At 43.4% G+C, this 18259-nt stretch overlaps 1 protein-coding gene across 2 annotated transcripts in view; it reads right to left on the bottom strand.

Moving 5' to 3' along the window:
* SLC23A2 (solute carrier family 23 member 2) overlaps positions 1-18259 on the bottom strand; it is a 125407-nt gene that overhangs the window by 66126 nt on the left and 41022 nt on the right. For both annotated transcript variants that reach the window (XR_013996299.1, XM_081096804.1), the window contains exon 3: positions 8501-8762. Coding sequence is in view for 1 of the 2 variants with exons in the window: in XM_081096804.1 (XP_080952930.1) it covers positions 8501-8608 (108 nt within the window). In the remaining variant the exon portion in view is untranslated. The remainder of the gene's footprint in view (positions 1-8500; positions 8763-18259) is intronic.

Here is an 18259-nt window from a genome sequence, read left to right as displayed (position 1 = left end):
AGCTATGAAAGCAGGTTTTCTCTGCCCAAATTTGTCAGTTGATTCTGCTTGTTTCCAATATGCAGGGTTATGTTGCCTTTGGATGCAGGAGTGTGCTGATTGCTCAATAAAAATCATGCCTTTATTGCTTTATTTCTACTAAGCTAAGACAATAATGCTTAAGAATGTGTTTTGAAGAGTAATCCTAAAACGGTCAAATGTACAGGAAACAGGAATGACAAGAACAACTGTGAAGCAGATCATGCTGAATGTCAATTTCACAGCAATGCCCATTTACACTGACAGTGGAATAAGCCTGTGTTACTCAAACAGAAGCCAAAGGGAATCAGTCAGTGGCTGCAGGTACCTGTAAGGTGAAAAGTTCAAGTACCTGGGAAACCCTGAGCCTCTGATCAGAGGGTTCAGGACTCAACTAGCATCTATTTTCTCTTTGGGATCTGGTATGATTCGCCCACCACTGTCATATGTCTAATAGCTAAGTGAACCATTTTATATTAAAACAATCATGTTCAGAATAGTGATACAGTTCCTCAAATTGACTGCTTTCTACTTATAATAATAAAAGTGTAATATGCTAATTAGACCAGACAGCCGGACCTTCTGGACGAAGCCGGGGCTATGAAGGCTGAGACCCTTGCATGAATTTCGTGCATTGGGCCTCTAGTCTTATATAATAAAAGCCCAGCGACCATAAAGCCAGAACGACCAGAACGACCGCTCGACCAGTCACTATGAGATGCCCTGACCTCCTCTCGGTCCCTTTCCCCAGCTGGCAGGCTCCAATCACCGATGGCGAACGGGGACCCGGGGTGGGTAGGGGAGATGCAGGCAGTGCCAGGCCAAGGCCCCTGCCCCACCAGTCGCCCCACACACAGAGGGCGAACGGTGGTGGGGTTGGGGCCAACAAGTGGGTGGGAATGGCCAACTTCTCAGTCCCTCCCCCAACCGTAAGGCTCCCATCGCTGGATGGCAAATGGGGAACCGGGGTGGGTAGCAGCGGGGGACGTGGCTGGCTGCTGACAGCTGAGGAAGATGGCCCTGATAGCAGACTAGACCTAGGGACCATACCGGTGCATGATTTCATGCACCAGGCCTCTAGTTCTTTAATAAAAAGGTAACACACTATTCTTACCCTCCCTACACACACACACACACACACACACACACACACACACGATTTCCTCCATATCCACAATTAAAATGTGTTTTAAATAGACTAAAGATATCAAGATTAGTGTTTCCCCATCTTTAACTCAAGTCCTTTAACTGAACATAAAAATCTCCCACCTGCCTTCAATATTACCTGAAATTTCAAAATTAACTTCCATGAAAAATAAATCAAAGTGAGTATAATATGGCATATGCTAAACCTACAGAGCTTGTCAATCTTAGATGACAACCCAAAAAAATGTAGCTGACAGGTCTAACGTCACACCAGCAATCCCAAAGTTGGTGGAGGAGGCAAAGCCCCTAATCTGCTCTCACTGCTTCTTCAAACATGGCAGCCCAGGGTGGACACATGCAAGCAAAACCTCTGGAGCAACCAATACTTCACCCACAGCTCAGCCAATCCTGCAAATCGCAGCCTCCTTCGCTTGTTCTCCCAGATGGCCTCCTCCAGAGGGCTCCTGGGCTGTAGCAGCCAGAGCACCTTCAGGGTTCCAGCTCGTCCCACCTGTTCCCCAGCACAACTTGCCCTTTGAAAAGAGCCAAAAGATGCCTGCCTCTCCCCATTCCTGGCCCCTATCCTGAAGGGCAGGGCAGTTTGATGTGCCTGTCACAGGCTCACACTGAAAACCCTGTTGGTGCTCCTGCTCCCACACATCCCATGACGATGGTGAGAACTAACATTTACTGTGCACAGATTCATGTGGCACTGAACTGGCCACTTCACCAAACATCTCCCCTTCAAGGTGATGTCTGCAAGAGCTGAACTGGAAGTCGCTATGGAGCCCCATTCACAAATTGATTACAAAACAGATCCCAAAGGTACCCAGCCAGTTCCAGCACGCCACCCAAGAGAGCCGTCATCTTCCATTCTTTCCAGGTGATAACACATTATAGCTGACAAAGTTACATTTCTGATAGGTAAAGAAAATATAAGGGATACGAATCAACAAGAAACAAAATCAACATTCCCAAAAGGAAAATAAGGAATATAAATGGCTCTTGAACATTTGAAGAGTCTCAACCTCACTCAAACGAAGATGCAACAGAAAACTTTTTCCATCGACTAAATTGGCCAAGAAAACCAGTCCAACCCATGTTCCCTGGCAAGCCTGTAGGAAAACAGGCACTCACACCTTGCCGATGGGAATGAAATGATCTCAACACAGGGCACTCTGTGGTGCCCTTCAACCTAGTAAGGCACACCCTCTGCCCCAACAGTCCCCCCCATTCCTGGAAATTTATCTTTTTCTTACATCTGAGTGAAATATCCTATGTGCAAGGTTATTCAAAATATTAGAAACAATGGACATCTTCAAAGGGGAATATGTAAATCAATTATGGGACATCCATCCCATAGATGTTCTGTAGTTATATATAGGGCACCCAACATTCTGATAGGGATGTACAGACATCAACAACATTACGTGGTTGGGCAAAAGTAGGTTAACAGTTGTTTGTATGGAAAATAATATAATAATAATAATACAAGAATAAACTGTTTTGCATACTCACAACTGTAAACCCACTCTGTATATTATTAAGTGAAAAAAACAAGAGCAGAACTATAGAGATAGACATCTAGATACACACACGTGTGTGTATAAAAGGAGATGAGAATATATTTGCTTACATATTTGTAAGCCATTTCTGAAAAGTGGTGTGTGGGGAGAATTGGTGTATACAAGGCCAGGCAAGGGGCTTTTCACTCTATACCCTTTATACTCTTACATTTTGAATCATCTATCTATATAAAACCCTAATGTGCAAATCGACCAAACAGCGGAACGAACAGTCACTATGACATGCACTGACCACCGGGGGCAACGCAGGAGCTGCCCCCAGCCCACAGGCCCCAACCAGTGGTGGCGGCAGGGGCAGTGGGGGGTGGGGCCGGCGAACGGGCAGCGCCAGGCCAGCCAAGGCAGGTGCAAGTGGGGGCCCCGAGATTGCCCTGCTGGTTGCCCTGCAGATCGTCCCTGATCACCAGCCAGGCCTAAGGATTCTACCCATGCACAAATTTCGTGCACCGGGCCTCTAGTATATTACCTAATGTTTAAAAAATAAATAAAAATGTAAAATTAGAACTCCCTTTAAGGAACAATTAACAAAATTATGGTACAGGCTGCTGCAAAGGAAGATGAGGCAAATACATTCGAACTTTCTGTGAAAGAGGTCCAGGGTGTCTTGTTAAATACGATGAAGCAGGTTACAGAACCGCCTGCAGAAGTACCAGCCCTTTTAAGCAAACACACGTAACAACAGAAGTGTGCTTTCTGCCTACAACCATGTATCACGTGGAACCCTTTTCCTGGCCCTCACACCACCATATCAAGCGTGAGAGTGGAAACCCTTCCACCTGGATCCCCTTCTTTTCTGATTTCTATGAATATGGCCACAAGGAAGTCCCTTCAAGATGGGATGAAGCAAAAGGATTCTCCCCCATCTCAGTATTTTGCTAAAAAAAAAAAAAAAAAAAAAAAAAGTCAAGTATTTTCACCTTTTAGCTAAACTAACCACTAGTTTCTCTTTATTCTCCTCTTTATGGCACATTTCATATGTGCCAGGTACTGTGTTCACAAATTTACATATGCTTTCATTTAATCCCTGTAACAAGCCTGAGACCAATGCTATTCTCAGTCCCTTTTTATAGATGTAGAAAACTAATGGCCAGAGAGCTTAAGTAATTCCTTCTGTTTTTGTCACATTTGCATTGAGACCTTACTCCAGACCATAAGCTCTTTCCTCCAGGATCCTGACTGAGGCTATTAAAAATACCTACAGCCTGGCCAGTGTGGCTCAGCGCAGTTGAGCATCTACCCAGAACCAAGAGGTCACTAGTGTGATTCCCGGTCAGGGCACATGCCCAGGTTGCAGGCTCAATCTCCAGTAGGGGGCATGCAGGAGGCAGCCGACTGATGATGTTTCACTCTCATAGATGTTTCTTTCTATCTCTCTCTCTAAAAATCAAAAAGGGGAGAAAATTTTAAAAACAAAACCCCTACATAACCACTCCCCATGTAGTCCCCACCCCTCCATGGCCCACCTGTTAGCCCTGGATGGAAGAAGCCTATTCAGGGAGTCAAGATTGTTTTCCAAAGCCCGTTAGTTCTATCTGTACAACAGGCATAGCATTAGTTCCCTTTCAGATCCCCTACCTGCCCTTTTGCATCATTGTTCTCTGGTTCAAGGGGCATGGTGGAGTTGCATGAGAGAAGTGGAACAAACACTGATTAATTGCCCACTGTGTACATGATCTGGTGCTGATATGTATGATCTCATGCACTCTCAATCATCTGCGGTTCCAGCATGAGTAAGTGCACAGGTTCTCACAGGCACGGAGTGCTATAAACTGAGGCTGACACTTAAGGCGCAAAGCCAACATGGAGCTGCTCTCCATAGCCGGAGCCAGGTGAGAGATCCCTCTTCCCTGGGGCTATGGGTAAGACAGGCTCCACGCTGCCAAAGCAGGCAGTGCTATAGCTTTTCCCTCAAACTACATGTGATCCAGGGATTCTCTCTGCAACTGTTAACTTGCAGCGTAGGGGAGACAGACACTCACAAAAGAGAGAATATAAATGGCCAAGGAACATGGGGATAAAAGTGTCGCATCTCATTGAAATGCAAAACTAAAACGTTGTTAAGTCTTTCACTTACTAATTTCCTGCTTTTTAAATCTAATATCCAGCACTGGCAGGGGAGGGTCCTCTCTCACAGAGCGGCTGGGAGTACAAACCACTGCAATACGGTTACATACACTAAGTTATCACTTATGATATCAATGAATTCGAAATAACCCAAGGTCCCAATGAAAGATGTGGACAAAAAGGGGTTCTACAGAAAGTAACCTCGCAGGGTAATGGGATTGTAAATTCCTAACCAGGCAGGTCATGGTGGGTAGCCATGTCCCAGGCATATAACTTCTTTAGTACAAGGTTTATTTTTGCCTTAAGCAAGCCCTGTCCATTGTTTCTGTGAATCTAGGTTAACAGACATTTGAAATGCCTCTTTTCAGAGCTGTCCAAAACTCACCCACCCTCATAATCTTGTTGGCTGCCCTATAATCTAATCCCCACCTTGCTTTCTCCCACCTTCATGTAATCCTCCTTAATTCCAAATGCATGAAAGAAGCTGCAAACTGTCATTTCTTGGAAGCATTTGAGATCTTGGGTCAATTTGGCTCAAATAAATTACGATAAAAATTATCTGCAGATTTGTAACTTTATGTCAACAAAGTAGAAAAACTGGAAAGAAAAAAAAAGTAGAAAAATTAGATTCAAGATTTGCTATTATGTCAACGACAAGATGTTTTCAATGGCATTGCTATGCCATGATATAACATGACGCTAAAGGGCTTTATAAAGCAGAATTTAAAAAAGCAAACCACCAAATATTTGTTTCATCTCTGGAAAGAAGTACAACAAAATATAAGAATGTTGTTTTCCTGGCTCACAGGATTTTAAGTGATTTGGATTTCCCCCTCATTAAAGCATTCTATGTTTTCTAAATGTTCCACAATGAACGTATTTCTTTGTAAATAGTTATGCAAATAATAAAATGATGACAGGATAGAAATATACGCTAACTATTAAAAAGATATAGTGAAAGAACACGAAAGTTTTCTTCCTGTTTCCATTTCACTGACAATACATGTGTACCCTGAAGCCTGGGAAGAAATATGGATACTTTAAAACATGTAAAATTAAAGGAGGTGGAAGAAACCACCAGTAATCACCATCGTGCAACCTCCCATAGCCTATCTTCTTCCTAGACCACCTTATCAAATCCCAACAGGAAATCTGCTCTTTTTTCCAACAGATTATGCTTCGATTAGCTGAAATACCTTTCCTCTAATCCAGTGGTTCTCAACCTTCTGGCCCTTTAAATACAGTTCCTCATGTTGTGACCCAACCATAAAATTATTTTCGTTGCTACTTCATAACTGTAATGTTGCTACTGTTATGAATCGTAATGTAAATATCTGATATGCAGGATGGTCTTACGCGACCCCTGTGAAAGGTTCGTTCAACCGTCCAAGGGGTCGCAACCCACAGGTTGAGAATAACCATTGTTTTAGTTCTTTTTCTGGAGATTTCTTCTGTTCTTTCACTTGGGACATGTTTGTTTCCACATTTTGGCTGCTTCCCTCTGTTTGTTTCTATGTATTAGGTAGAGCTGCTATGTCCCCTGGAATTGGTAGAGTGGCCTGTGTAAGGCCCAGTGGCCCAGCCTCCCCAGTCACCTGAGCTGGTCACTCTAGATGCGCCTCTATTTGTGTGCACTGTCCTCTTATAGTTGAGTCCCGATTGCTCTTGGCATCACTGGGAGGGATTTACCTCCAGGCCAATAGGCTGTGAGGACCAGCTGCGGCGACAGCAAAGGGGCTGCTGTGCAGGAGACACCCTGATGGAGGACTTGCTTCAGTGGGGCTTTGGTGCTCAGAGTCCGCCCCTTGAGAGTATTGCCCTCGGATGTGGTAGGGCTGTAATCTGGCGTGGTCTGAAGCTGACCACTAGGTATCCTAGCTCTGGGGACTGCATGAGGTAAAAGTCAGCTACTGCCTGTGCCATAGCTGCTACTTGTGTTGGGCTTGAAGGCACCCAGGAGAGGCCAAGCTGTGAACCTTGGCAGTCTGCTGCTAGTGCCAAGCCTGGGGCCACTTATTAAAAGGTATGGGGCACACTGAGGCTAGCTGCTGCTTGTTTGAGAGATTTCAGGAAAGTCTGAAACCTAAGCTAGGACTGGCCCTTCATATGGAAAAGCTACTGCAAACAGATTAGGTGGAGCTGTAAACTGGGTGGGGCAGGGTCTCAGGGAATCACAAGGGCAGGGCGAACAGTGTGGGATAAGTTAATGGAGACTCAGATATGGCTCCTGTTGGCTCTATGGTGGGGAGGTCTCAGCAAAGGAATAATGACTTCTCCCAGCAATTTTGTCTGGGAGAAAACTGCCCCCCAGTTCCTATATTGATGCCAGACAATTTAGTTCCTCCCTGTATGTACCTGGACCCTTTCAAGCTGCTGCCCCAGTGCTGGAGCTCAGAGGGAGTGAATCTGAGTAAGTCCGTGTATGGGCCCTTTAAGAGGAACTGCCTGGGAATTTTACTAGTAGAATCCCTTCATGTCACTCAGCTACAATTCCCACTGGTTTTTACAGCCTTAAGTTATAGGGACTTCTCTTCCCAGCACTGGGACCCTGAACTGAGGGGTCTGGTGTGTGTGTGGGGGAGGGCTGGGGGGAAGGGGTGGCTTGGATCCTTTGCTCCTCACAGGGGCCTCTGCAGCCAAGATATCCTTCCCAATTAAAACCACCACACAGAGGTGTCAAACCAGCCTGTTCCGCCCCGCCGCCCCTCCTACCAGTCTCATTGTGGCTTCTTCTTCAATTTTTAGTTGTAAGGCTTCCATTCAACCATCTGAATGATGGTTTTTCTGTAATTTAGTTGTAAATTCTGCTGTGGTTATGTGAGGAGGTAAGTACCATGTTTATCTACTCCACCATCTTTTCCTTTCAAGAGTGGTTTTCTTTTTTATTATTTTAATATATTTTTATTTATTTTAGAGAGGAAGGGAGATCAAGAAAGATGGAAACATCAATGATGAGAGAGAATCATTGATCAGCTGCCTCCTGCACGCCCCCCACTGGGGATTGAGCCCGCAACCCTGGCATGTGCCCTTGACCGGAATCAAACCCAGGACCCCTCAGTCCACAGGCCAACGCTCTATCCACTGAGCCAAACCAGCCAGGGCAAGTGGTTTTCTTTTTAAAACCAACACTTTAGGTAACTTTCTACACATCAAGTCATAATCCTAATCTGGAAAATACTAGCACTGAATATAATGATGTGTGTCATTAGCCTTTACTGAGTGATATCACCTGTCTAGTAAAACTACCTCTATCTTGGACGCTGCTGCCATAATGCAAAGCATGGCCATTTGGGTTCATTAAGTCATTCATTCAATCTCCCACATTACAATACAAGTCTGACGTTGGGTTACAGGCAATTTCAAAAGAACACAATTTTGGAGATGAATTTAAGCCTTCGACATCCTCCAGTGTTGAGTAAGCACTGGGCCTGCTTTACAACATTAACCGCAACACATGCTTCCTTCCTGGAGTTAATCTCATCAGGTGAGCTCTAGGCAGAGAACAGGGCCAAAACCATAGGCAGCCAACAGGGCTCCTGGAGACTGGCTCACATGAGAAGCATTTGGTTTTCAAGTGCCTTAGCCTTCACTGAAAACATGAGTATTAAAGCTAATCCTAGGTTGATTCAATACAGAAACTACTTTAGAGTGATCCAAGAAGAAAGGAAGACGGGGAATGCTGTTACCGGGAGGGTGAAGAAAGTGGGGTGCTTCGCTTCGTCTTCATATTTGCCTTCCGCTGAACTCCCAGCCTCCATGGACTTGGATGTAGTGTTTTTACCAATACCCATCATTAAGAGAAAGTGGCTGGTTTGGTTGTTGGGCTGCGCTGGCTGGAAGAGAAGGCTTGTTCAAGCAGCGATCCCAGGATCGGAGTTGGCTTTTCTGGCGCCTAGAGCACCTGATTCTCAGGCAGAGATGAACCCCACAAGCACCATCTCTTAGCACCTAGAAAAGAGAGAGCAGCCAAATCACCACAAGCACAGAAACAACACAAGACACATGGTCATCGCATTTTTCTTCGGAAAAGTCAAAGTACAAGTTATGCCCAAACATCCAAAAACATATTACTTACTACACTTTTCAAGTCCCCACTTCTCTGCATTTACAGTCATTCACTGATTCTCAATATCCCCTGGAGAGGAGATCATATCTCATAAAAAATATCAGAATACTAGGGATTAAGAAATAGGTATTTCTTTGATGTGCATTATGGTCTATGTTTTATAGCCCAGTATTATCCCACAGAACCTTTTGCAGTGACGGACATGTTCTACAGCTGCCTTGTCACTTTCCATGAGAGATGTGACTAGGGCAAAAGAAAAACTGAATTTTTAATTGTATCTCATTTCAGTTTTGATTTAAATCGCCACTTTTGGCTAATGGCAACCATACTACACAGTGCAGACATAGCCAATTTATTATGACTGCCTGGATATTAAAATTCTAAATTCCCTATAGGTGCCCAATTAAATGCATAAAAAAGGTGGGGGATAAAACCAATCTAGGATCGAGTGAGCACGCAGAATTCCAGATAAGTGGCAAGACGAACTTTAAATGGGCTAGAATACCACACAAAAAAATAGAACCAAAACATTCAGCATCTATTATATAACAACATAAACATAAAGAAGAAATCCAACTGCCTCCCCCCAAAATGGAGAGGAGGTAAAATAGTGAGAGATTAGGGGAGGTAGGAGATCAACACTACTAAGGCCCAAGATGGACCTCATGTGCTCTAAGAACCTCAGAGAAGCTGATACTTACGAAGGAAAAGTGCAATGCTGCAGGCTAAGAGAAAACCTAGCCGAAAGTCAAAAGCAGGAAATTACTGAAAGAATCCTATGCAGCCAAGTTTGGGTGAAGAAGAAAATAAAAACCTCAATTTCAAACAACAGGAGTATAATTTGGACAATAAAGATCCACCCAATGGCTTCAAAAATAAAAGACAAAAAGGATCCCTCCCTTCGAGGGCTGGCACATGTAAAATAAAACATGCCTAGGTACGCCTAAATTTTAATGGGGGGAAAAGTAGCACAAGCAGGCTTCTAGGGGTGAGAAGGGACAGCACATTCACTGGCACTCTGATTAGAATGATGTCAGGTCTTAGCACCAATTAATTTCCCGCTGAGAATGAATAAACCTGGCCAAGCTGTCCAGCAAATGTGGAGACGCACCTATAAGACGTTTAGAAATACAAGTAGGAAACCTCCTGTTCAAGGAATTCTGTTAAGGGCACTTTTCATTCAACAGATACTTTGGGTGAGCCAGGAAATTTTGAAATATACACAAAAAAGAGAAAGATTTATACAGAATTCAAGAGTTAAAATAGTTGCCAGAACTTTAAGTTCTGCCCCAATGCAATAGAGGAGCTGGGTGCACACATCTTTTTTTTTTTTTTTTTTCCTCTGAGGTGGCTCTTTGGGTTTAAATGTTCATGTACATTTTGCATTCTTATTCATATCATGTTTGTTTAAAGCAGTGGCTCTCAACCAAGGGTGATTTCTCCCTCCAGGGACATTTGGCAATAGCAAGACATTTTTTTGGGCATCACACCTGGGAGAGAATGATTTGTATCTAACAGGTAGTGGCCAGGGGTGTTGCTAAACATCCTACAGTGCACAAGGAAAGAGCCCATAATAAAGAATTATCTGGCCCAAAACATCAACAGTGCCAAGACAGCAACCATGGTTTAAAGCTATTTCCCTCCTGGCCATTCCTGTAATGGCTGCTTCCTGGATGGCCCGTCCTCACGTGGAACCTCTTAGCCTAAGCATTCAGAGCTCCAAGAAGGAAGTGTTTTAAATGTCAGATAGAATTATACACGGACCATTTATTTGAAACCTTCAGTGCTCAAGATCTAGCCACCTCAAGGTACCAACATCATGACCTCAGTTTCTATACTATTGTTCTTAGTCCTCAGTTCACTGCATTTGGTGCTGTCTGTTGTGGAAGTAGAAGCCGGAGATGCAATCGCTCATTAGGTCTGGTTGTCAGCCTTACAGGCATTTGTGCCTGTCTGGAGGCACATGCACAAAAGGAAATGGACAGGTGTGACACTGAAGGGCCTCCTGAATTAAACCTTGCCCTGAAAGCATTAGTGCTATTGAGGTTAAAAACTGAGCTTTTTGCCGAAACCGGTTTGGCTCAGTGGATAGAGCGTCGGCCTGCGGACTGAGAGGTCCCAGGTTCGATTCCGGTCAAGGGCATGTACCTGGGTTGCGGGCACATCCCCGGTGGGAGATGTGCAGGAGGCAGCTGATCGATGTTTCTCTCTCATCGATGTTTCTAACTCTCTATCTCTCTCCCTTTCTCTCTGTAAAAAATCAATAAAATATATTTTAAAAAAAAACAAAATAAAAACAACTGAGCTTTTGGTGTCTGAAAGTTCCCAAGAAACAGTAACTAGGGTACTGAAACATTCGTAGTTGTTTTCCTATAAATGGGAATAAACTGATATGTATTGAATGACGTGTTTTTTTTCACAACAGATAATGCACTGAATATGTAGAATATAATTTATATCTGCTAGTTAGAAAGAGGGTCAAAGAAATTTGCATAAATAATATTTCATAGCATCAACATTCACAAAGCACATGAAACTGGAAGAAGGAAGCTCCTGCCCAGAATCCTAGGAGGTCACCACTGTCCAGTTGTAGTCACTTGCCCTCTCCATTGGTGAGGAATCTTTTCTCCATATTTCTATTAGATTTTTGTTTTGTTATCCCCAAAGTTAATACTATACTTAGATATGAAATACAGCCCATCAAAACTTTAATTTATTTGAGGAAGAGAGGGAAGGTTTTAAAAAATATGTTCAGCCGAAACCCGTTTGGCTCAGTGGATAGAGCGTCAGCCTGTGGACTGAGAGGTCCCGGGTTCGATTCCGGTCAAGGGCATGTACCTGGGTTGCGGGCACAGGATGTGCAAGAGGCAGCTGATCGATGTTTCTCTCTCATCGATGTTTCTAACTCTCTCTATCTCTCTCCCTTCCTCTCTGTGAAAAATCAATAAAATATATTAAAAAAAATATATGTTCAATGTACCTAATATTGAAATGGAGAAAAGATTTAATGTAAGAGCAGGGTTTTGTGGATGACCTGCTGCTCTCCCATAATGCTGGAATTATCGGAATAAACGCTCATATGATTTAAAAATAATAAGATTTAAAATATTTTAATATAAAAAAAATACTTTGTGTTGACACTGAAATGGAGAAGAGGTTTAATGTTTTAAAAAGCCCTATTAACTGAGTAACACCCCCACGGAGAGAAATACTATATTAAATATAAACCTATTATGTTGTATATATGTATTTTTAAAAAGGTACTTCCCTCTTCCCAAAAATGGCATCCCAAATGTGCCATGTGAGTCCTTAGCACAAGATCACGTCCCCCAAGGGAGACACGTGCCAGTTTGAGAAGCAGGGACATGCCTATCACCAAATAGAGCAAAGCCCATAACAGAACGAGTCTATGGGACTTGCTGTGGTTTAGTGACTTTTTAAATAACTTTCCTTTTTCAAGAACAGGGACAAGTGGATTATTATATTTCTTCTTCATCTTTTCTGCTATTTGTAGAGGATATGAAGACCCACTTATGCACTTTCCAAAGCATAAAAGTGGGGACTTTCTATATTCAAAGGGGAAGTTACAAACATCACTTAGAAAACCCTAAAGGCTCTACTGGTAGCCCTGACAGTCTCTGTGTGTGTTTACTTAGAATTAATCTTTTTCCTACATTTTTAATTAAAGTGTTCTGCAACAATTCAAAAAATAATAAGCAATCTACATCTTGATCTAGCCACTGCCACCCATAACCTCCCCAGATCTGGCAGGGGGGTGGGGTAAGAGGGGTGGAGATATAACATGACAATGAACATTCCTAAGAAGATCTGCCTGAAGTAGTCCCAGGGATCTTTACCTTGACAGCCAGTAGCTTGTTTTCCAAAAGATATGACAGGCAAAGAAGATGGTGAAATACTGCTAGATTTTCACAAGACCACATGCCATACAGTCATATTCAGAGACACCCACAAGCTCTTTGCTCCACAATCCCGCCCCATCATCTTTAGCCTGCCAGAAAAGCTTTCCAATCCATGAGGATTAACTTCCCATGTTAACTTCAGGGGAAATGATGAACTTTTTTATAAAACTGATTTGAGAGAGGAAGGGAAAGAGAGAAACATCAACCTATTGTTCCACTTATTTATGCATTCACTGGTTGTGTCTTATATGTGCCCTGACCGGGGATCGAACCCGCAACCTTGGTGTATCGGAATGACACTCTAACCAACTGAGCTACCTGGCCAGGGCAAAAGGATGGACTTTTTAATGTAGAATACATTTACTCTCCCAGGTTAATTGGGTCTGCATGTTTGTTTCAGACATGGACATTCACCCTCCACACTGTCCCCAGCATCAGGCACAAGGGGGACAAGTTCCATCCTGACAAGAACACTTTCCACCAAGTAGTCTGTGCATTTTTCCCTACCAGGCGTTAACTGACTCTACAAGCTGTACTGGGAGGACCCACCCCCTCCTTCTGTCTCTTACACAGCAACATCCTTTAGATCAGTGGTTCTCAACCTTCCTAATGCCGCGACCCTTTAATACAGTTCCTCATGTTGTGGTGATCCCCAACCATAAAATTATTTTCATTGCTACTTCATAACTGTAATTTTGCTACTGTTATGAATCGTAATGTAAATATCTGATATGCAGGATGTATTTTCATTGTTACAAATTGAACATAATTAAAGCATAGTGATTAATCACAAAAACAATATGTAATTATATATGTGTTTTCCGATGGTCTTAGGCGACCCCTGTGAAAGGGTCGTTCAACCCCCAAAGGGGTCGCGACCCACAAGTTGAGAACCGCTGTTCTAGAGCAGTGGTTGGCAAACTCATTAGTCAACAGAGCCAAATATCAACAGTACAACGACTGAAATTTCTTTTGAGAGCCACATTTTTTAAACTTAAACTATATAGGTAGGTACACTGTTATTAACTTAATTAGGGTACTCCTAAGGCTTAAGAAGAGCCACACTCAAGGGGCCAAACAGCCGCATGTGGCTCGCGAGCCACAGTTTGCCAACCACGGTTCTAGAGGAATACAGCCCAGGCCAGCTGGCCTGCAAGCACTGCTTCTGCTTGGCCTGCTGTGCAGTCCCTGCCCTCCTTGTGATGTGAGGGAGCTCTGAGGGGCAGGGACGGCTAAAGCACGCCCTCCTCAGACCAAGAGTCCCAAACCTGTGCAGCCTGGTCACTCCACAGCCCAAGCCATCCTCTTGTCAGCAGTACAACAGCCTCTTATCATTTTCTTATGCCATCTCTACCACTTGCCCATACTGCCGCCAGCACAACCATGCTATGGAAACTGCCATGCTCTTTGATGATGTCACAAATGACAACCGAATTCCTTAGGAAGGCTACAAGTTCACTGTGTGAAGCTTGGCCCCCGCCATGCTGTCATCTCTGTCTTTCGGGTCTTGAAGGTATTGGGTCCTCTTCTAGCCTTTGGGTTCTTGCACACGCAGTCCCTCCCAAACAAGCATCCTTTCCCTTGGGGGACCCCCCATCAGTGCTTCCTGATGGGGTCACACCTCTTTGCATGTCTGGGAACCATGAAGATGGTTCTAACATAGTGAGACGGCGTTCCGCACCAGACAGGTACAGAACAAGAGGCAGTATTCACAGCCTGCAGCCCCAACTCTCAGTGCCGAATTTGGCACCCATATAAAAGGCTCCCCAAAATTTGTGGAATGAATAAATGATGCTTTAAAAAGGGGGCCCTGGCCAGTTGGCTCAGTTGGTTAAAGTATTGTCCTGATATGCCAAGGTTGTGGATTCAATTCCCAGTCAGGGCACATACAAGAACCAACCAATGAATGCATACATAAGTGGAACAACAAATTGATATCTCTCTCTCTCTCTCTCTCCCCCCCCCCCCAATGAAAACAATAAAAAATAAATACCTGATAACTGAGATGAACAATAGATACATTTTAATGTCAGGGAAAAGGCAGGGTGCAGACATTGCTGCTATCATTCAACTAACAGATGAGGGAAGTGTTTGAAAGGAAAACACCAAATTATAACCATATCAAGAGGTAAGAAAATCTGAGAGAATCTATATATGAATGACCAGGTAGAAAACAGATGAGCAAACCTCCTTTGATGTTGACTGAAACACACCCCAGATGCCAGCAGTAAGCATCTAGATCAGAAGATGGCAAACTACTGCCTGGACTGGTTTTGTATGGCCCCCAGCAAAGAACAGTTCTCACATTTTTAAAGGGTTATAAACAACAACAAGGAAGAACAAGTGACAGAGGCCACCTGGCACACAAAACCTAAGATATTTACAGAAAAGGTTAAGAGGATGAAAGAATTCTGTTTAAAGTGACAATAATAGCTTTAAATACCTAATACATTTAACCAAAAATATACATAAACTATAAACTATTACTAAGAGCCATGAAAGAGGTTAATAAAACTATAAACTATTACTAAGATCTATAAAAGAGGTTTCAATAACCAGATATCTTATGATTCTGGTGGCTCCATTGGTATGTATATACATCTACTATATGTAAACTATAGTTCAATAAAATCAATCTTTGAAGAAAAAAAATTTTAAGCGTCTTCTCCCACACAGTCTGATTCCAGGGGTCTGGGTTGGAACCCAGGAACCATCATTGTTAACAAATGTACAATGTTCTGATGTTAACTAATGGTCCTCAGATCCCCTACATCAGTGGTCGGCAAACCATGGCTCGCGAGCCACATGCAGTTCTTTGGCCCCTTGAGTGTGGCTCTTCCACAAAATACCACGTGCGGGTGCGCACGTACAGTGCGACTGAAACTTCGTGGCCCATGCGCAGAAGTCGGTTTTCGGCCTGGGCGAGTCTATTTTGAAGAAGTGGTGTTAGAAGAAGTGGGGGGTGTCGGTTGGTCGGGCGACGGGAGATGTGGCTCGGGGGAGGCACGCGCGATTCATCCACGAGTTGAGTGAGTCAGTCAGCAGTCTCATTGTGCAATGGTTAGTTAATTTTAGGGAACGTTGTGGAGGTGAGTGAAAGAAGATGTAGTGTCGAGGATTGAGGTATGTTGAGATGGTTTGGACATACAGAGAGGATGAACGAAAGGAGATAGACGGAACAAGTATACAAGACGAGTGTGGATGGGAGAGGTGGAAGGGGTCGACCTCAGCGAACGTACCTCAATCAGATTGAGGATGTTTTTAGCAAAGGCCAGCTTAGGAGTGCCCTAATTAAGTTAATGACAATGTACCTACCTATATAGTTTAAGTTTAAAAAATTTTGCTCTCCAAAGAAATTTCAATTGTGTACTGTTGATATTTGGCTCTGTTGACTAATGAGTTTGCCAACCACTGCCCTACACCTTTGGTGGCCTGGTGTGGAATACAGCTGTTTTCTCTGCTTCCATACACCCATCCGGACAGGTGAGAGTATCACTAAGACGACTCTGGGATAAAGAAACTCAAAACCTTTATGGGCCAAGTGGTAGCTTGGTCTTTACCAAGACACAAACGAGAGCTTTCAGACGTGGCCAGGTTCAATGACAAAGCACATTTTAAAAGCCAATCCATGGTTCTCTGCTTAAATCCCATCATTAGGGGATTATAGCTGAGCTGTGGCTGCTCCATTAAATTCTGCTTAATGCTGTCATTTGACCAAACCCTTTGAACCCAAGCCAAAAAAAGATTATTGGAACAAATAACCTCTATTTGTATATGATCAACCCCCTTTAAGTGTCCTTAATTAAATGGTTGCCTAATACATAGGGTCCTGCCTTAGGAAGTTGACACTTCTGACACTGAGCCTAGCTGTCATTATTCTACTTAGGCGGCAATGAGTGAGGGCATGGTTACTGTTTGATCTTGTGATAATGGTTATGCAAACAGGGCGTAACTGAAAAAACACCAGTCATCCTACAGCCTTTTCCAAAACAGTCTAAGAACTCTTGCTCTTGTTTTTCAAACTGCAAGTCACTACCCACTTGTGGGCCATGAAATTAACTTAGTGGATCTCAAACAGAATTGTTTAAATGATTAAATATAACAGGACAAAAAACTTCAGAGCACATCTCACAAGGGAACCCAGTTTTGTACTATGGCTTTGTACTATGGCCCATCAAATACGGCATAAAAGTCACCAAAGTAACTAAAGTTCTGCCCAGTAACATAAAAGGCATATTCCAAGAACCCAATTTAAATCAGGTTATTTGCTGAGCTTCAACTAATATTCCCATAATTTGCCAAAGTGGTAAAAGGTGACTGAGACTAATATTACACTAACCCCGCTCTACAACGATGGAGTGCCCAGGATCAAGGCCTCAGAGTGGCTTTCTTCAAACTCTATCGAGCTCCAAACTCAGTGGCTGAGTGTTGGCCTATGAAATAGGCAGTCACGGTTCAATTCCCAGACAGGGCCCATGCCCGGGTTGCAGGCTCAATCCCCAGAATGGGGCAAGCAGGAGGCAGCCAATCAATGATTCTCTCTCATCACTGATGTTTCTCTCTTTTCCTCCCTGAAATCAATAAAAATATATTTTTTAAAAATCTATCGAGCTCCAAAATAACCATCCACTTCAATAACTGTAATCAAGAAAACCTTCATGTTGACCAAAATCACCCCAATAAAATAAAAAAACCTCTGTGTACCCCTGAAACCTATACAAGTTTATTAACCAATGTCACCCCCAATAGTAAGTAAGTAAATAAATAAATAAATGGGGGCGGGAGGGGGAGGGAGGGACAGAGAGGGGGAGGGAAAGAGAGAAGAAATTAAGAAAACCTCCTGTTATACCTCATGAGCTGTGTCAGTCTTCTGTCACTGTTTTGGTTTGTGGATTTATTCTCTTAAGAAAACTAAAAAATAAGCCAGATAGTCCTGGCTAAGTAGCTCAGATGGTTAGAGCATTGACCAGATATGCTAAGATGGCAGGTTAGATACCTTATCAGGGGACACATAAGAATCAACCAAGGGCCCTATCCAGTTTGGCTCAGTGGATAGAGCATCGGCCTGTGGACTGAAAGGTCCCAGGTTCGATTCCGGCCAAGGGCATGTACCTTGGTTGCGAGCACATCCCCAGTAGGAGGTGTGCAGGAGGCAGCTGATCGATGTTTCTCTCCCTTTGCTGTTTCTAACTCTCTATGCCTCTCCCTTCCTCTCTGTGAAAAATCAATAAAATATACTTTAAAAAAAAAAAAGAATCAACCAAGGAATGCATAAATAAGTGAAACAACAAGTCAATGTTTCTCTTTCTGAAAAAATAAATAAATAAATAAGCCAGGTAAAACCCGGACTTCTGAGGGGGAACCGAGGATTAGGGTCCAGGTTCCATCTCGGGAACCACCCACTGAGAACCCAGGAGGAAGTGTCCTTTCAAGGCCACACCCCCATGGCCCACCTGACT

Source organism: Myotis nattereri, assembly GCF_964212035.1.
Source record: "Myotis nattereri genome assembly, chromosome: 8".
In the NCBI taxonomy this organism is placed as follows: Eukaryota; Metazoa; Chordata; class Mammalia; order Chiroptera; family Vespertilionidae; genus Myotis; species Myotis nattereri.
Note: the sequence above shows the minus strand (reverse complement) of the source record. Positions and strands in the feature narration are given on the sequence as shown.